General features: G+C 38.3%; 1 protein-coding gene across 5 annotated transcripts in view; it reads left to right on the top strand.

Annotated features, from left to right (window-relative positions):
* The window catches only part of RPS6KC1 (ribosomal protein S6 kinase C1), a 174452-nt gene that overhangs the window by 138944 nt on the left and 14435 nt on the right, over positions 1-21073 (top strand). For all 5 annotated transcript variants that reach the window (XM_066261385.1, XM_066261383.1, XM_066261382.1 and 2 more), the window contains 2 exons: positions 17749-17831; positions 18871-18966. In XM_066261385.1, coding sequence (XP_066117482.1) covers positions 17749-17831; positions 18871-18966 — 179 coding nt within the window. The remainder of the gene's footprint in view (positions 1-17748; positions 17832-18870; positions 18967-21073) is intronic.

Here is a 21073-nt window from a genome sequence, read left to right as displayed (position 1 = left end):
ATAAACATCATTTATGGTAAATGGGTTCCTTTCATACCAGAGAATCAGAATGCAGTTTAGGAAGAGAAGAGAGCAAAGAAATAGTCCCCAAAGTAGGAGTAGAGTGTATAGCATGACAATATAAATATAACAGTGTCTAGTTGCCATATTAGGAGACTGTTAGATACTGTTTAGATAGGTTCCACTGTTTGTCATTGTGAGAGGTTACAGAGTAAACACTGGAGTAAACAGGTTATTCTTCTCCAGAGGACTTCCTTGTAGTTACCCTGATTTTATTTCTATTTGCAAATGTACACACATGCTAAGGATTTTTTGTTTTATCACTGGAACCATTTAACATAATATAGAATGATTTTTTATTGTGGCATTTTAAGTATAAAGGAAAAATAAAATGTCAAGAATGTATTTTTATTTTATTTGTATTTTTAGCAGTCTTGAGTAATCATAAAAAGCAGCTAGAAAGTAGAACCCATATTAAGCATAGAAAACACCTGTATTTGAAAGTTTAATGTGTAATCTAAGACAAGTGAGTAAAATTGTCTATATGTTAACTGTTATGCTGAAATTATCACTTAAGTGTCCCATTCTAATCTTAAAAGGTTGAGATGTACCCTTCACCTTTATTTTCCACCCCATTGTGAGCCTTTGTAAATGTGCGAAATTTACATTGCTATGTCTTATTGAGTACTTGTCAGACTCGAGAATTTATAGGTGAATGTGTGTGTAAATTGAAGAAGTCCAAAATGCTCTTTACTGAATCCCAATCTCCACGCTTCCAGATGTCAAATGACAGCTTTACTTCCTGTCTCAGGCGATTTCACCCTTGGAAACAGCTCACAGCTGACGGGAAAAGCAAGACATAGAGAAACCATGCTGAAAACTATCTGCTAATTTCAGTTTTAGAGCATGAGATCTGTTTACCACCATCCTGTGCTCTTCTAGCCTGACTTCATCAAATGGTCCAGGAATGTAATTTTTGAGCGTAGTCTCTCTTGCCCTTTTCTCTAAACATGTTTTACACACAATTGGTTGTGTTTTAAGCATGGTGCTCTGTATGATAGTTATGTATTTGATAATTAGATCTAGGACTGAGACCATGAATGGTTTAAATATCATGAGGCCATCATAAATTTAAAATGTAGAATATTGACATTGAGTTGAGAATTGCTGAACCTCAATTTTTGTCTCATATCAGCCATGAACTCATTGCATGACCTTGTTTTGCAAGTTATTTGAGACTTTCCCGGCCTTACTTTACCAGTAGTAAAATAGATTTGTTGAATATAAAAAAGATCACAGATGTAAAATCATCTAATTCCCTTCTTATACAAAATTTAGTCAAAATTCAAGTCCTTATTAGGGCAAGAATTTTTTTCCACAAGGATCAAAACGATTTCTTGTCTAACATTAGCAAGGTTAGAAGAATTATTTCATTTGGGGGACTTTCTAAGTATGCGTTTTTACTCATAGAGTTTGTACATAAGGAATGAGGGATTTATAGAAAACATATCTATATATATTTAGCAAGAGAGACAGACAGAGAGGGACAGATACGGACAGACAGGCAGGAAGGAGAGAGATAAGAAGCACCAATTCTTTGTTGTGGCTCCTTAGTTGTTCATTGACTGCTTTCTCATATGTGCCTTGACCAGGGAGCTCCAGCAGAGAGAGTGACCCCTTGCTCAGGCCAGCGACCTTGGGTTCAAGCCAGCAACCATGGGGTCATGTGTACAATCCCATGCTCAAGCCAGCAACCCTGCACTCAAGCTGGTGACCTTGGGTTTTGAATCTGGGTCCTCAGTGTCCCAGTCTGATGCTCTGCCCACTGTACCACTGCCTAATCAGGCAGAAGATACTTTTATTTAGAGGGGAAAAGCCAAGACCACTTTTGAGTAGGGTGAAATTGGATGCCATGATTCCTCAGCAAACAAAGTTGTATAAAGAAGAATCATTTAAATCTGAGAATTTGGGGATCCTGGGTAAGTTCATCAAGCATGAAGGGTCTTAATTGTAGGAATGCAAAGTTGATAGAGAAAGCAAATAAATATAGATGTAAATTTAAAAATAATAATGATATAACCAGGAAATACAGCTAAATCTCTGGTGTAGTCTTTTTTCCCTCAAAGGAGAAAGAAGGAAAAGGCAAGAAGGAGCTTTAGACATAATTTTAAAAGAGTAAAATATTTGTTGTTAATATTTAAACATTCTATTTCAAACAGTAACTCTTTTGTTTGATTTACCCTTAAGCAAAACTTCAACAGTAGCTCTCTTGTACATAGGAAATGTTTTAATGTTTTTTCTTGAATGATTAGCAAGTGCTTTTAATCTTTTGCTTTCAGTTGCTATTATCATAAAAACAAAAGCTATATCTTTGAGAGAGAACTGGTAACTTTCAAGTGAAATTTTACACTAAGGATTCCCTGATGGCAGTCCGTGTATGTTAAAGAAACTTGTGCCCTGAGTATAGAGCCATAATAGGATAAAGAAAAAGAGCTTCAAGTCCATTCAAGTCTTACATTGTCCAGGCATAACCTTTCTGATGGAAAGGAGATGAAAGGGTTGCTTTCTGTAGGTTTGAGGTTCTAGAACCTTGGGGTCCATCCCTAGATAGGATGTATCTTGAAGCCCTTACAAACCCCCTGACAATGGGCCAGCGACCTTCACCTCTGTGTTAAGGTGACTCCATATTGAAATAGACCCATTCTGAAATCATACTTCTCATCAGGCCAGAATGTGACTTATCTCTAGAGATGGGAAGGAGACAGGGTGACAGCTAAGTGTTCAGTCTCTCTTATTGGCACATTGGTGGGTAATACATTATTAGCCTCTCTTAGGAGAAGAAATTCTTCAGCTGTTAAAACTAGAGCATTTGTAAGGGTAAAAGAATTGATATTGTATTTTACCTCTTCTGTATGAAACCATTACCTCTATACATTTCACTGTGCTATCCGATATTGGAAAATGGGGGGGGGGGGTTACTCGAAGCTTTAAATCCTTAAAAGGAGGTTAATTTTAACCTCTTATTTATGCCAGATCTTTTTCTTTATGGTCTTGGACAAATTTTTTGTTTAACAGAGAAGCATGAGACTAGATACTTACAACTTTAAGTCATAGCTGCAGTTGCACTGCTTCTTAATTTTCTGGTCTGAATTGATTTTTGGCAACTATTCAGTTAATTGGCCTCACCACCATGTTATTTTAAAGAAGAAAGGGAACTATCTTTACCTCTGATATTTAACAAAGCAGTTGCAAGACTGAGCTAAACACTATGTCCCAGAACTGCTGGCTAGCTACATACTCTGACCGAATCGTCAGTTTCTTTCCCATGTAAAATCTTGGCATTTTGAATTTCCATGAAGTAACCAGGGCTTACTCCTTCTAAGCTATTATTCACAAATACGTCCTTCAAATAAATGTTTTTAAATGCTAATATTTTTTAAAAAACTAAGATGATCAAGCAAGTCAAATTTCTGAAGCCCCTCTAATAGTGCTTGTAGCTCTGCCTGGCTGACGCAAGCGAGCCGCGGAGGGGGCGGGTTCTGCGCCTGTCATTTTCACAATTCTCAGTGAGCCTTTTTCTCATCAGTCAGCTTTAATGGCATTGGTTAGGTAACACTGTGACACCCGATGGCTGTTCAGATTGGAGTTGTTGTGATATAATCAATGGAAAATGGGGCATGCTGTTGGTTTTTTTCTACTAGAAATGCAGGGTGAGAAAGTAAAGAAGATTGTATAGAGCTCAGAATTATAATTATAACCAGTCAACCAGAAGTCATATGGTAGTTACCCATTTCTTACTTTATCTCACAAGAAAATGGTGCAGTAATGATACCTATGAGCTCCCTTGAACAAGTAATTCTTGGCTCTGGAATGCTGAATCAAGTTAAATCAAGGAGTTCTGACTTAAGTTGTGTAAATAATTGCAGGAAAGCTCAGAACGTGGTTGCTAGGTCACCACGACAACAAGGAACGGAGCTGGATAGTGGGGAACAAAACAGGATTCGGTGTTTTGTCAAGCCTAGCCTGAGTTAGCTGATGGGGGGGTGTGCTTACATCCAATTCCCCGCATCTAACCAAACAGGCCCAGGGTTGCAGGTAATGAAATGATCGAAAAGCCAGATGAATTAATGTGGAGGTGTCAGGGAGCAAGGCTAGACTCTGGGATGAGCCAAGAAAGCTTGAAAGGTGGACCCAGCACCACACCCCTCCAGTCCCCTGTGGCCCCTGGAGAGCAGAGCCCCAGCTGAGCTGACTCCTCTGTGCAAAGTGGTCGTTGGCCTCATCTGGGTATCACTCTTAAGGAATTGGAGTAATGTGATACAGACAACTTCTCAACAGTTCACAGATCTCTTTGACAAATACGACATTTGAATCGTCAATTGAATACAATGTTGGAGGACTTCATGCAATGTAGAAATGCTAATTGAATAGCTAACATTTTCTGAAATAATATAACATTAGAGAAAAGGAAGAAAATACCCAATTTGAAAGGCTAGGGTTGGATATGGAAGTTCCAGGTTCTTGTCCATCTCTCACCCTGAGAATTAAGGTCTTTTGCATAGAGATGTCACAAGACCTTAGGCAAGTAATTCCTTCTTTCCAAAATGCTTCATTTCAAATGCACAAACAGTTGTGCACCAACAGACTTTTAAGTTTTAATCTTCTAAACTTTGATAATTTAGGCAATAGGTATTAGAGGAACAATCTAAACTGGAATTAAAACGAAATTTTATTTTTATAGTTGGTGTGGCTTTTAGTTTTGCTTTCATTTGAAACATTTTGTTTTCTTACTGGAAACTTTAAAAAATATGTCTCTATATCTAAAGTAATTCCTTGTGAGAACACTAGGTAGTATGGTTGTCCTACAGTGCCCTTAAATGAATTTTGATAACATTCAACTAAAGTTTCTAAGTGTTACAAATTATGTCTCCAGGCCTGCAGGCGGATATGATAACTAGCTTACACATTTATAGTGCATTTCATGTACTTGTGTGCTGGGATTCCTTACATTGGAAAGGGCTGGGGAAATCTGTGTCATCTCCCAATCCTGTCTTCTTCCTGCTCCCTGGGCTTTGCAGCTTTTTCCTTGTCATGTGCCATTCGGGCCGGGACAAACTGTAGCTATCATCATCTCTGCAGTGGGAGCACTGGGAAGTGCCCCCCCCCCCAGCACCCCGCTGTAAGCCACCATCATATGTTGCCTGGACTACTGCAGTCGTCAGCTGATTGACCTCTGCTCTCACCCTCCTTTTATCTGTTTCACTCAGCAGCCAGAGTGTGCTGTAGATAACGTTTGGAACTTTCTGGCCTACCACCTGTAAAAGAGCCCGGTGGGACCTAGGAGGGTATAGGGGTGATAAGTGGTGATGGACAAAGACTTGACTTGGGGGGGCTGTGAACACACAATACTACGTACAGAAATGTGTTACAGATTTGGGCACCTGAAACCTGAATAATTATGTTAACCAGTGTCACCTCAATACATTCAATTAAAAAAAGAAAATGAGTGCCATGAGGTGCTTTGAATGCATTGAATAAACAGTGCTACCAAATACAAGATTGATATATTTATTCAGTAAGCACGTATTAAATGGCTCCTGTGTCCCAGGCACTGTGTCTGGGAGCTAGAAATAAAAGACATAATTGTACACAACACAATCAACAGTTCTAATGCTGTAGAAATGTTTACCTGAAATCTATGTACTCTTATTGATCAATGTCATTTCATTAAATTTAATTTTCTAAATAAAAGACATAGTCGGTATAATATTGACAGTTATGTTTGAAGATTTATATAAAAAAAGACTACCCCAAAAGAAGACACATACCATTGTTTAATTAGGACGTTAATAGAATAATTACAGGTGAATAGTTGTATTTATAGAATAGTGATTTACCAAGCTAACAAAAGATATGCTTAGCTGTTCCTTTCCTCGCAGTTTGATTCCATGTAATGTTGGATACAAAAAATTCTTTCTTCTGTGTTTCTTTCTCTTTGCTCTTTAGTCATCAGCTGTAGTGGAAGACTAATGCTCTGCCCCTGCATAGAAAATCTTTATACACAGCAAGAGCTGGTGAGAGAAATTGACTAGAATTTTGTAATCCTAGTCCCTTTCAATTAGCAACAGATGCTGCAGGGAAAGACTGTCTGTGTAGGAACACAGCACTAATGTTTCCAGGCTCTAGCTGACACGGAGTAGTCATCGCAGAAGAAAGATATTCTTTTCCTTGGTCCAAGTATGTCAGTGTGTCACTAATGATAGATCAGATTTTTTTTTTTAACCTTTCTATAGTCCTGTCTAAGGCCATTAGTGAAGTCTGGCTCCCTTGGAAGAAAGTTAACAAATTTTTGATCATTTATAACAGCATTTTAAATCTTACTGAACACTTACAGAATTCATGGAAAATTTTGACACCAACTTTTCTTCTGACACTATAAAAATGTATGTGGTCTTTAGTTTTAAATTTTATAGGAACGTGGCTCAATTTTCATATTGTCTAATTCACTAAAGAGCTTTTTATTCCCAGAGGTTTTTTTATTTAATTAATTGTGTTTACATAGATTCTAGTGTCACCCCAAGTGTATCCCCCCTCCTCCTTATTCCCTTCAACATCTTCCTTGCCCCCCTCCCAACAGTGCCCTTCCCCCTTCCCTTCAGCTTTATCCCATCCTATCATCCCTTTTCCCTCTGTCCTCTTTTCCTCTGGTCCCTTCAATCCCTCCCCTGTCTCAATTCCGTTCCTCAGTTCTCATTGTTCATTGGATTCCTCAAATGAGTGAGGTCATATGATATTTTTCTTTTTCTGCCTGGCTTATTTCACTTAACATAATAGTTTCCAGGTCCATTCATGTTGTTGCAAAAGGTAATATTTCCTTCTTTTTCATGGTCCCATAGTATTCCATTGTGTATATGTATCACTGCTTTTTAATCCGCTTGTCCACTGACAGACACTTGGGCTGTTTCCAGATCTTCGCTATTGTGAACAATGCTGCAATATACATGGGGGTGCATTTTTTATTTTCAAACAGTGCTATGGTGTTCTTGGGATATATTCCTAAAAGTGGGATGGCTGGGTCAAAAGGCAGATCTATTTTTAATTTTTTTGAGGAATCTCCGTACTGTTTTCCAAAGTGGCTGCACCAGTCTGCATTCCCACCAGCTGTGTAGGAGGGTTCCCCTTTCTCCACATTCTCGCCAGCACCTATTGTGTTGTTTTGTTGATGAGCGCCATTCTGACTGGTGTGAGGTGATATCTCATTGTGGTTTTAATTTGCATTTCTCTAATGATTAGTGATATTGAACATTTTTTTCATCTGTCTATTGGCCATCTGTATATCCTCTTTGAAGAAGTATCTATTTCTTTCTTTTTTTTTTTTTTAGACATTAAAAAAAAATTTTTTTTAATTCATTTTAGAGAGGAGAGAGAGAGAGGGAGAGAGAGAGAGAGGAGAGAGAGACAGGGGGGAGGAGCTGGAAGCATCAACTCCCATATGTGCCTTGACCAGGCAAGCCCAGGGTTTCGAACCAGCGACCTCAGCATTTACAGGACGATGCTTTATCCACTGCGCCGCCACAGGTCAGGCAGAAGTATCTATTTCTTTTGCCCAATCTTTATTGGATTGTTTGTTTTCTTGGCATTGAGTTTTACAAGTTCTTAATAAATTTTGGTTATTAACCCCTTATCAGACGTATTGTCAAATATGTTCTCCCATTGTGTGGTTTGTCTTTTTATTCTGTTCATATTGTCTTTGGCTGTGCAAAAGCTTTTTAGTTTGATATAGTCCCATTTGTTTATCCTGTCTTTTATTTCACTTGCCTGTGGAGATAAATCAGCAAATATATTGCTGCGAGAAATGTCGGTGAGCTTACTGCCTATGTTTTCTTCTAAGATGCTTATGGTTTCATGACTTACATTTAAATCTTTTATCCATTTTGAGTTTATTTTTGTGAATGGTGTAAGTTGGTGGTCTAGTTTCATTTTTTTGCAGGTAGATGTCCAATTTTCCCAACACCATTTGTTTTTACTCCGATGTATGCTCTTACCTCCTTTGTCAAATATCAGTTGTCCATAGAGCTGTGGGTTTATTTCTGGGTTCTCTGTTCTGTTCCATTGATCTATATGCTTGTTCTTTTGCCAGTACCAGGCTGTTTTGAGTACAATGGCCTTGTAGTATAACTTGATATCCAGAAGTGTGATACCTCCCACTTTATTCTTCTTTTTTAAGATTGCTGAAACTATTTGGGTTCTTTTTTGGTTCCATATAAGTTTTTGGAATATATGTTCTATATCTTTGAAGTATGTCATTGGTATTACATTGAGTTTATACATTGCTTTGGGTAATATAGATATTTTAATGATGTTTATTCTTCCTAACCATGAACATGGTATACACTTCCACTTGTTTATATCTTCCTTGATTTCTTTTATCAATGTTTTATAATTTTCTGAGTACAAGACTTTAACCTCCTTGGTTAAATTTACTCCTAGGTACTTTATTATTTTTTGTTGCAATAGTGAAGAAGATTGTTTCTTTAATTTCTCTTTCTGACAGTTCATTGTTGGTGTATAAAAATGCCTCTGATTTCTGAGTATTAATTTTATATCCTACTACTTTGCTGAATTCATTTATCAAGTTGAGTAGTTTTTTGATTGAGACTTTAGGGTTTTCTATATACAGTATCATATCATCTGCAAATAATGATAGTTTTACTTCTTCTTTTCCAATTTGGATGCCTTTTATTTCTTCTTGTCTGATTGCTGTAGCTAGGACTTCCAGGACTATGTTGAATAAGAGAAGTGAAATGGGGCACCCCTGCCTTGTTCCTGATCTTAAGGGGTTTGCTTTTAATTTTTTGCCCATTGATTATGGTGTTGGCAGTGGGTTTGTCATCGATGGCCTTTATCATGTTGAGATATGTTCCGTGTATTCCCACTTTGCTGAGAGTTATGATCTTAAATGGGTGCTGGATTTTATCAAATGCTTTTTCTGCATCTGTTGAAATTATCATGTGGTTTTCTCCTTCCTTTTGTTTATGTGATGAATCACATTGATTGATTTGCGAATATTGTACCATCTTTGCTTCCCCAGAATGAATCCCACTTGATCACGGTGTATGATTTTTTTCGTGTATTGCTGGATCCGGTTTGCTAATATTTTGTTGAGGATTTTAGCATTTAAGTTTATCAGGGATATTGGCCTATAAGTTTCTTTCTTTGTGTTGTCTTTGCCTGGTTTTGGAATCAGAATTATGCTCGCCTCATAAAAGGAGCTTGAAAGTCTTCCTTTCTCTTGAATTTTATGAAATAGCTTGAGAAGGATAGGAGTTAGTTCTTCTTTGAATATTTTGTAGAATTCCCCTGTGAAGCCATTCGGCCCAGGGCTTTTGTTTTTTGGAAGTTTTTTGATAACTGTTTCGATCTCATTTGTTGTAATCAGTCTGTTTAGGTTTTCTGACTCTTCCAGATTGATATTTGAAAGATTATATGTTTAAAAGAATTTGTCCATTTCACCTAGGTTGTCTAATATTTTGGCATACAGTTCTTCATAGTATTTTCTTACAATATTTTGTATTTCTGTTATGTTACTTGTTATTTCTCCACTCTCATTTCTAATTTTATTTATTTGAGTCCTCTCTCTTTTCTTCTTGGTGAGTCTGGTTAAAGGTTCATCGATCTTGTTTACCCTTTCAAAGAACCAGCTCTTGGTTTCATTGATCCTCTGTATTGTTTCTTTAGCCTCTATGTCATTTATTTCCGCTCTGATCTTTATTATTTCCTTCCTTCTACTACCTCTGGGCTTTACTTGCTGTTCTTTTTCTAGTTCTTTTAGATGCAGGGTTAAGTTGTTTATTTGAGCTTTTCTAGCTTCTTAAAGTGTGCCTGTAGTGCTATGAACTTCCCTCTCAGTACTGCTTTTGCTGTGTCCCATAAATTTTGAGTTGTTGTATGCTCATTATCATTTGTTTCTAAGAATTTTTTTATTTCTTCTTTGATCTCATTGTCAATCCATTCATTATTTAATAACATGCTATTTAGTTTCCATGTGTTTGAGAATTTTTCAGTTTTTCTGTTGTGGTTGATTTCTAGTTTCATGCCATTGTGATCAGAGATATTCCAAAAGTTAATGCACATTTGTTACTTATGTTTCTTTTCCAAAGAAAGAGTTGGAATTATTAAGGTCAATTAAATAAATTTTTTATGTTATTTTGGAAAAAATGAAAAAAATTATTTTGGAAAAGAAAATTCCATGCCATTAGAAAAATGTATTTTTCCTTCTTCACTAAAATATTCTTACTCCTGATTGTCATTTTAATGTATTATATAGGCCTGTGCCTTTAAAATTGTTCTGTCATTCTGATATTTGGATAGATTGCTATGTCATTTATGTGACAAATTCAGCATCTAAATGTTGGTTTAATCTAATATATAAACACTTATTTACAACAACGGCTGCTTTTTCATTTAGAGTTATGTGACCTCTTAATAGTTCCACTGTTACTATTACTTTGAGAATGAAAAGGAATAAGGCTTCTAAGATTCTCTTTATTAAAAAAAGTATAGTGAATGAAAAACAGTTTAGGAAAAATATTTAAATACTTGTCCTAAATTAAAATAGAATTTCTTTATATGTAAAATTCTTATCTAAGAAAATTCTGAACTTCCTGTATTTCCTGCCATATTCTGGAAGGAAGATAGCAACAGAACATTCTGCCAGCTAGAGGCTATGGAGCTGTCTCTGGAGGGTTTTGAAGTGGGTGTGGGCAACCATACTGTTAGCCGAGGTAAGTGGAAGGGCAAGAAGACCTGTGTGTCTCCCTTAGAAGAAAAGCCAGGCAACAGAATCAAGTGACGTTACCAGTTTAAAGGTGTGCCTCAACAAATCCAGCAAGAACCAGCTGGGAAGTATCAGGTGCCCTTATTTATCGTGCATTGCAATAGTAATGTCTGTTAAAGAAGAGTAAGGTCTGGCACTGGCCGGTTGGCTCAGCGGTAGAGCGTCGGCCTGGCGTGTGGAGGATCCAGGTTCGATTCCCGGCCAGGGCACGTAGGAGAAGCGCCCATTTGCTTCTCTACGCCCCCCCTGCTTCCTCTCTGTCTCTCTCTTCCCCTCCCGCAGCCAAGGCTCCATTGGAGCAAAGATGGCCCGGGCGCTGGGGATGGCTCCTTGGCCTCTGCCCCAGGCACTAGAGTGGCTCTGGTTGCGGCAGAGCGACGCCCTGGAGGGGCATAGCATCACCCCCTGGTGGGCAGAGCGTCGCCCCTGGTGGGCGTGCCGGGTGGATCCCGGTCGGGCGCATGCGGGAGTCTGTCTGTCTCTCCCCATTTCCAGCTTCAGAAAAATACAAAAAAAAAAAAAAAAGAAGAGTAAGGTCTGAATTTGGGATGTCAAGGTACCACAGTTGCTTGAAATGCAAGATGATTCCTCTTTATAAAGCTTTGTAGAAAGGTTGGTCTTCATTTAAAGAAGCCAGACTCATTTTCTAGCATTTTCCATTTTCTGTAAAATATCTGGCATAGCGTTCACATTATCTTTGGTTATTTTCGAGTCCTGTTTTTGACACACCTATGTGGTTTAAATTGTGTGGTCCTGAAAGGCAGGGACTGAGCCCGTTGATAAGTAAGTAGCTGTGATTTCAGCGATGCTGAGGTCACGTGGGCAGTCCAGTGTCTTCTGCTCTTCCTCAAACCTGGGTGGGTACTTGGTTTGTTCTCCTCGCCTCTCTTACAGACATAGACATGTTAGGGTTTCCTGAGTCCTAACTGTCTGTTTTTATACTCTTTTACTTTTCAAGAGTGAGGCTTGTTTTAGTTACAGTTTGGGATCAGGTTAACATGCTTATTTTTGGCTATAGGAGGGAGACTTTATTAAACTCTGATTATCAAAAAAACTGTAAAACTCTTATTCTATGTTTTAGTGAGCCCTTCGACAATGTGAGCTATGAAGGCAGCATTATTTTTCTGAAAAAATATCCTGGCTTGTTGATGAGTATTCTACGAGGCGTTAAACATGAGTAAACATGTTAAACACGAGTAAAACCAAGCTGTGCAAAGTACGTTTTATGCTGTGATATCTTTATTGTTATATGTGAACTTACTTGTGAAATAAGGTAGTTTGAATCATTAGTATGAATCAATAAGAGTAAGTGTTTTGTTAGGGTATGAGAATTGATAGTGTTAAAGTGAGAGTTTTAGTATTTTGCTAAACTGTTCTCACATCTTTGATGTCCTTAAAAAAATTCTGGACCCTGGCCAGTTGGCTTAGCGGTAGAGCATCGGCTCGATGTGTGGATGTCCCAGGTTTGATTCCCGATCAGGGCACTCAGAGGTGCCCATCTGCTTCTCTACCCTTCCCCTCTCCCCTCTCTCTTTCTGTCTTTCTCTTTTCCTACCGCAGTTATGGCTTGGTTGGAGCAAGTTGGCTCCAGGTGCTTAGAATGGCTCCTTGCCCTCGACTCAGGTGCTAAAATAGCTCAGTTGCCAAGCAGTGGAGCATTGGCCCCAGATGGGCAGATCATTGTCCCATAGAGGGCTTGCTGGGTGGATCTCGGTTGGGGCACATGCAGGAGTCTGTCTCTGTGCTTACCAGCTTCTAACTTAAGAAAAAAAAAGTTCTGGATGATTTCAAATTCAGTGTGGAGCTAGGGGTTCTGTCTCCATCACATCCGTAGATGGTAACGGTTAGATTTAGTGACACTGATTCATTTCACTTGCCACCAGTTCTCAGGGAAAGGGAAGAGTGGCTGTGTCTAGGAAGGAAAAAGACTGAGGGATGCTAGCTTGTTTTAGCATAATCCCACTCTTTGGGCATCTTAGCTTAATGGAGGGAGAAAAGTTATGAAAAAGACTCATGAGTGCTTTTGAAACCACTTTCAGGATCATAAAGTTACAGGTAGGAAGAATGTTAGAGGTCTGGCTGCCCTTATTTTCAGAGAAGCTTAGTGTGACGTACCCAGCCAGGCTCAAACAGGAGCATAACGAGGCCCCAATCAAAACATTTCTTTGACTCAGAAGAATAGCTAGGATTCTTTGATATCACTATCTGTTTTTTTGAGCTCTTTTGTGGGAATAATCTGAGAATTTGTTTTATTTGGGAATAGTTTGCCCCCTCCCCCACGTCACTTGGCTTGATGCCCACAGTACAGCCGCACCTGTGGAGAATAAGGGTACTATTTTACCACCCTGGAAATTGCAAATAGAGAATTCGGGGGGGGGGGCCCAAAGGGGGCATGCATGGAAACTTAACATGTTGGGTTTTACAGGAAAAATATTTTGAAAATTGACAAAACAGTGGTAGAATTTATCCTTTAAAATGTATTTCTATCCCCCCCCCCAAATTAAAGAATTTAAGGTAGGATTTTAAAGGGATTTCTCAGCTTCACTATCTTTTATTCTTAAAATAACCTCAAATTTATTTGGTATTTCTTTAACTTTTGAAGTTAGACACATATTCCTAACTAGTCACCTGGTGCCTAGTAGCTGTTGTGTCACTTTATATATAAATCAGTACTCGTGGTTTTTGCTTAAATTTTTGTGTCTATCAAGTAAAGCAGCTTTAGAGTAGTGCTTTTGACAGCCACACAACCTCAGGCTTCTCTATGGCAGTGCAGTTTCAGGGTATATCTTTACAATTCTATTATAAGAATTAGAATTGGAGCTAATTTATAATAATATGTTAATGTTATAATATTATGGAGTCAGATTGGGGCCCATCAGACACTGCTGCAATTCAGGTTTGATGCGGTATGTTGGTCATTATCTACCTGTTAAAGACTCTGGCTGAAAATTGTGAGGGATTTCAAAGCAGCATAAAACCAATGAACCTAATTCTTAGACTCCCTCATTGAGCAAGTTCACTGAGCTTGTCTGTCTCATGAAGTGCCTCTCAAACTTTTCTACCCAAGTACTTCTGACTGTAGAGGTAATATGAAGTGGCTACCCCCAGGGACTAGAGAAATAGGATCCTGAAGTTTCTTTGAAGTCTTTTGTCTTGCAAATCCATGCAAATTTTACATTTGGTTCTATAATAGATCCGTGTTTCTTTTCATAGTAAAACAATATCCCACCCCCTTCCCATATGTAGAGATCTTTATGTTCAGGAAGATGTATTGTGTTTATTTGGTAATTTTAGGGACTCCCTGCCCCCCGCCCCCCCACCCCCCCCCCCCCCACACACACACAGAGCTTTGATATGGGAACACTCCCAGCCCTGATATGGGAAACTGGTGTAACATGTTGCTTTTGGTGGTCTAGGCTACACTGGTAATGGCTATTGGACCTTTTGCTAAATTTAAAAGGAATCTTTATAAATTGCTAGCCATTGATTACACTATACATAGACTTATATCAATGACCTTCTGCTCAATTCTAACAGGAAACTTTCCTGAGCAGGAACTTGGCATGTGGCTTTAGTCCAGAGATCCTCAGGGCATGTTGCTAGACCTGTTATCATCTTATTGTTTCACAACTTTTGATTGGATCGATATTCTTCTTTTCCCAGGATGTTAAATTACTATATTCTTCTCCAAAGTCACCCTAACCAAATATGTTCTCCATAAGGGTGCTTGGAAATTTTAAAAAGTACATGTTGAATATTAGATATAGTTTCTTACATATAGTAAGCAGTCAAATGTTAGCTGATATTGTTGCAATTATCGTAGTGCAGTGTATGCCTACTTATGAGCAAAGCAACAAATCATATACAGAAAGTGAAACTTGTTGGTAGCGTGTCAGAACAGATGGCTGACCAATAATTTTGGGTCTTGACTTGTGAATAGATATAACATTTATTATAAAGCTAAGAAATATATACTACTTTCTGTATGATTGAAGAAAATGGAATAACTTAAATTCTTTTTTTTTTTTGTAGGAGAGAGAGACAGGAAGGCAGGAAGGAAGGAAGAGAGGGAGGAGAGTAATGAGAAGCATCAACTGGTAGTTGCTTCACTTTCGTTGTTCATTGATTGCTTCTCATATGTGCCTTAACCAGAGGGCTCAAACTGAGCCAGTGACCCCTCTCTCAAGCCAACAATCTTGGGCTCAGCCAGTGACCTTTGGGATTATGTCAGTGATCCCGTGCTTAAGCTGGTCAGCCTGCGCTCAAGCTGGCAAGCCTGTGCTTGGGCCAGCAGACTCCAGGTTTTGAACTGAGCCCTTAGTGTCCAGGGTCAGTGCTCTCTCCCTACACCACCACCTGTCAGGCCGAAGAATTTAAATTCTTGAGCAGAAACTTACTCAAAGGTAGTTAGTTGACTCTGCCAGTTGGAGGACTGACTTTAGTTTCACATCATGTAGCAATGTGGCTAGCCCGTGGAGCTCTATGGAGGAGCAGCGCCTACTGCCTAGCAGAGCGCCTGGTTGCTGCTTGCCGTATGTATGCTGGTTGGAGGAATCGGATAGGTTGAGACCTCATTGTGGAGGCCTGATTGTCTACATGCTGATTAAGCTGGACATTTGAATGTTATTTAATGGTCAATGAGAAGCCATTTCAGAATTTTGAATAGGAAAATGATGTATTGACTGCTTAGACTGGAAGGAAATGTGCAGAAAGTTCTATTTGTCGACAGGACCGTGGTAAATTTCCTTTACCTTGGTAAAGTTTTTAAGAACGTACACCCCTTCCAAAGTTTTCAGAGCACTTTTGAAGGTGATGGTGGTTTTCTATGAGGAAGTTGGGAATGGAAGTGGGAACAGTGTATTTGAATCTGGGAGGGGGTACCATAAACATTTTGAATGAGAGCCCCTAAGAGAATTGTCCTTAAAGAGAATCACTATTTTAGGAAACCCTTGAGTGTCAAAATTGTAGAATTTAGAGCTGAATTTAACATAGAGACCCTCAGATCCAACCCTCATATTATGAATGAGATCAAGTGCATTTCTCAAGGCCCTTAGCCCAGGACCCCGATTCCTAAAGTAGAAGAACATTAAAGTTGTGGGGAAACGTGTGGTGAGCAGACTTTCAGGCAACATTGCCCCAAATGCAGCTTTGTTTTCCTGTCCCAGCAAGCCTGAATGTTTTCCTGTCATCTTGTTACACATTTAAAATTGTACCACTTAGATATTCATGTAGGTTAATAAATGTAGAATGAAAATAAAAATCTCACTACCCCAGAGACAGATCACTAAAACATTTTGTCATATTTTCTCATCAGTGTTCTTTTTTTTTAAAATACGTAATTTTAAAACTAGAATTCTATTATTTTTAGCTCATTTAAAAAAATTGAATATATCCAGACACTGGCTTATATACTTAAACCTTGCATGAATACATCATTTTAAATTCTTACATAGTAATATTATACCACAGGGATGTGTCACAATATATACAATTAAGTTTCTGTTGTTAGATAGGTATTTCTTGGTTTTAAAACAAGCTGCTGTTTTATAAATGCAAATGGATCTAGGAGGATTAGGAGACTTGGTCATTCACATAGTAGTTTGAATTACTTGGATATCCCAGTTTTCGTTTTGCCTCTGAGGAAGTAGAAGCAGGGGGAGGGGCTAGTGTAAAGGGGTGTAGCTCTACATACTGGTGAAACCCGGAAGAGGGTGGGTGCAAGGGGTATGGGCCAAGTTTGTAGAGATGGGGTCACTTCAGTATTTTGCATTGGTATGGCCCTTTTTCTTTCTCTGGTCTACATGACCTTTGCTTCAAGACTTAAAGCTCAAGCTATTTTAAGAATTTTGTGGTTCTCCCACACATCAATTTCTAAGTATTGGTTAAAAGCCTGGGCACCTGAGCACCTCCTCCAGTTATTACTTTCCAAGTTGCAGCCTAACTACCTAAAATCAAGCCTTTCCAACGTTACTGTTATGAGCTGGGGGCTGCCTGCGGAAACTAATAAGTATGTTTTGTCCATCAAATGGAAATGAAAGGGCAGATATTGATAAGGCTGAGTGACTAATTGATGTCATTAGGAAAGGAAAAGAATATGTCAAATGTGACTGAGAGGCTGAAAGCTTGAGAAAGGGTGAAATGCAGCGTTTTCGCTGATTTGTGGAGAACCCTGAAAGGTGACACCTGGAAACTCAGATTACACTTAGGGAGCATGTGCTGGTGAGAGTCAGCTAACTCAGATAAAACTGTAATTTGTAGACACTCTAAAATCCCATATCTTAGCCAGTAGTTCCAGTTGTGACGTAAAACAACATATCTCCCTGTACTTGTAGTAACAAAATGGGTAGATTGGCATTGCACCTGCTCCTTCTTTAGTTGAAAAGAATTGATTATATAGGAGAGGGTGATACTATGAACTGGGTCTTAGTTCTGCTGCTGATTTACTATGTGACATTGGACAAGGCATTTCACCTCTGGTTTCTAATTTGTACAAGGATAATTAATACTGGTGTAAATGATTTTTGCAGTTCCTTCTGAACTTAGAGTCTTCATTTTTAAAACAAAACATGACCTCTGAGATAGAGTTGGCTATACTTTCTCAAATTTGAAAAATTAAGCAAAATGCTGATCTAATAGATTCATGTAATTTTTAAGTGTAGCATCTTGAAGGTGTCCCTCTATCAACTGAAGAACAAATGTCTCAGCTTAATATGTGACTGCGTCAAAAAAAAAAAAAATGCAACCACAGTAGGTGATCAAAGGGATAAGTAACTTTCAGGAATTTTGAAAGCCCAGTAGTATTTAGTATATGCTCTCTCAGCATTAAAAAGGTCACCTTGCTAATACATGTTAATTTTGAAAGTTTAATTGACCTTTGGAATTTTAATATCAACCTTTTTTGGTGTGTTTAGAGGTTGGAGCAATCACCGAAGAAACTGAAGCCTGTGATTGGTGGAGTTTGGGGGCTGTCCTCTTTGAACTTCTCACTGGCAAGGTAAGCAGTGACCCGGACATTTAATAAGCTTCCCCAGCTGCTGCCTTGATTTCAAATTGGGGACATTTAGTCTTTGCCTTTAGTTTTTAGATCAGGGGCTAGGTAAGAAAGACTTTGATATCTCTCTCTCTCTCCTTTTCTCCCTAAGTAAGTTTATCAAGATTCCAGATTAAAAAAACAGTTGAGTTGTATTACGCTGAATAAATTGATGGTAAAATGCTGTTACTTCACTGTGTTAGTACACAGTAAGATACAAGACTAAACATTTTTTCTCTTCATTTTCTATGATACACTTTTAACTGTTACACCTATAAAGTTGATGTCAGGATGTATTAGAATTCTCTGTATGTTTTAAACATCTGGTCTGAAACCAGGAGGAATTTCTCATTTTAGAAAATTAATGTAGATATGAATGGTAACATCTTTTTTTCTCAATACTGTAAATTTTTCTGATATGTTTTAGCTTAAGGAGAGAATTTATATTCCCTCTGATCAATAACCTTTAAGATATTAGAGGTGAATAGACTTGAATAGAGTATGCTGCAGATTCTCTTCTGAGAAGCAAACAGAGGAAATGAACAGTCATATTTTTGTAAGTAGTCATCTGTCTTCAATAAGTAAATAATACCAAATTCCCAAGGTAGTTGTAGGATTTACAAATCACCTATACGTACATTCAAACCATGATGTGCTATATGTATATAAAATATTAGCAGATTATAAACTTTGAAAGTTTAGGATACATTTAAAATTTTAAAGCTATCTGAAGTCCCTTTTGAGTTTTATGTATAATGTAAGCTTCTCTGTTTATGAGCCATTTTCTTTGTAACTAAGGGAAAAGGGCTAGTAGCATAAGCTCTTGGATGTGATTTCACCAATTGCCTTCATTCCAGTTAGAAGTTCTGGAGGCTCAGAGCCCTCGTCCTGAACGGCTTAGGTGGCGCTATTGATTACTACACCTCCAGTTACAATTATTGTTGAGTTCTCTGTACTTGCGTCCGTAAATCCTGGGGTAAGAAGTACCTGATGATTGTTTCAGACGCTGGTAGAGTGCCATCCAGCAGGAATAACTACTCACACTACTTTGAACATGCCAGAATGCGTCTCTGAAGAGGCTCGCTCACTCATTCAACAGGTAATTTAATTGACCTATTGGCCAAGTAAATTAACCATGCAAATTAGAAGAGCCCGCAGCTCTAGAACCTTAAAGAAATTAGTTTGGGGCAAGGAAGATTCATTACTAATTACAAATTCATAACTACTACTGTATATCCTTAGGTTCCTGCTATTATCTAAGTGTTGGTGAGGTCAGAGAGAACAGATAAAGCTAAATTGGTATTAAATATTTTTTTCCAAAAATTCAGGCTAATGTTTAGTCATTTCCATCAATTTGTATAGGCATGAGATTATTGCTTTTAGCTTGTCTGGGGCTCCTCTATTTTGCCTACTACATTTTTAAACTATATATGATTGACTATTTTCAATCTTTAATTTATATTTGTAAACTTAGAAATGGGTGTCTCAGTTGCATAGGAGAGAAGTAATGTTAGAAAAGCTTGCCCAGTTAGATGATTCTTAGGTTTATCCGTTGATGGAAATTGTGGGTTTTGGTATCATTTAGTTATTTTTGGTTGCTGTGAAGAAAGAGACAATTGAAAATTAAAGTTCAGTATCCCAGAGGTGGGCTTGGAACGCTGGTGAGCTTCTTCAGCTGATCCCCTACATTTAAAATGTACTGAATAGTGGATCTGGTGAGTACCCCGAGGGTTGTCGGCACTGTGGTATGACAGGCCCACAGCACATCAGCAATAATTGTCAGGCCTGGGATCATACACTTTTATGAAAAATATAAAGGGAATGGTTATTTGGAAAAGATCAAGAATGAAAACTTTTGTTTAGTAGAACATGAATTACTTTTTAAATCAGGGAAATAAAATTTTTAAAAAGGGGTGGAAGGACTTACATATTAATAAGAGAAATACCTAGTATCCTCTTAAGGAGTGATTTTGGTTTCTGTCAGCAGATACGTGCACAGCCTAGTGCTGTACCCTCTGAGAGCAAGGCGTAAATGACTGTTGCAGACGGGTGGGATAGAGCTGTCAGATAGGTTTAAAGACCACTTCGGCAAGTGGGGATAAGGAGGGGCTATTGCTGATGCATTGGTGGTATTAGGAGAGTTCTGTGTAGTGGATGTTATTTTTGTGGCGTCCTAGATTTTCAGCACGGCAGGGTTGGGTGTGGGAGGAACAGCTGGGTGGCACACACAGCTTCAACAATGGGAATAGTCGGAAAGACTCAATTTGAGATATCAGAAGTTTGCTGTATCCAGTGGAGGGATGAATGTAGGGATGAGTGTGGAAAGATAAGTTGGGATCCTCTCATGGGGTTCTGTTATCATGAACACCAGGGTAGAGTGATAGTGTTTAGTTCAGTAAAAAATTGAGATTTGGAGTTTTTGTACAGATGAGGGGAAGAATCAGAATGGTGTGCTTCACGAAGATTCTGAAAATAAAAAGCAACATAACCAGGTTGGAAATACTGAGATGAGAACACCTTGAGCACTTTGCCAAAGGATTAGGAGGTAATGAAAGATACATAAAACATTTCATTCTGATGGGAGAAAGGACATCTACTCATTTGATTTCATTTTATTTGTTGTGACACAAAACAAAAAACTAAATTTAAAGTATTTTTTCTGGTAAATAATTTAAAGAAGGCTAGCAACTGCCATTTTTTGTTTTTCTTTTTAAAGGAGTAGTCATTAAACAGAGTAGGGCCAAAGTAGGTTTACGGTTGTGAGTGTGGGAAACATAGCTTTTTCTTTTATTATTATTTATTTATTGTTGTGTCATTATCCACAAGAGCAACTGTAAGCCTACTTTTGCCCCACCCTGTATAATATTGATAATAGAATTCCCCGCATTAATTTATAAAGGTCTGTTGTTCCTGTTTTATTAGAAATTATGTTGTAAAAGAGTCTAAGCTTAAGGTATGTTGAATCCCCGAATATAGATACTTATCGCTTATATGGTAAATCATTGGCCTGCCTAAGGAAACTACCACTCATGTCGAGGAAACATCATCAGGAAAGGGAAGAGGGGTCTCGTGGCATGATTAGCCATTTGTCACTCTGAGTTTCCTCTTCCACTACCTCACAGGTCATAGAGGTCATTTAAAAAATCACAAGATGATTTATATGGAAATAATTATTCTGCTTTGGGGAGATTTCCCCTCTTTGGTCT

The sequence above is a fragment of the Saccopteryx bilineata genome, chromosome 2 (assembly GCF_036850765.1).
Source record: "Saccopteryx bilineata isolate mSacBil1 chromosome 2, mSacBil1_pri_phased_curated, whole genome shotgun sequence".
Classification (NCBI taxonomy): Eukaryota; Metazoa; Chordata; class Mammalia; order Chiroptera; family Emballonuridae; genus Saccopteryx; species Saccopteryx bilineata.
The sequence above is the reverse complement of the archived record's forward strand: the minus strand, read 5'-3'. Positions and strand labels throughout refer to the sequence as shown.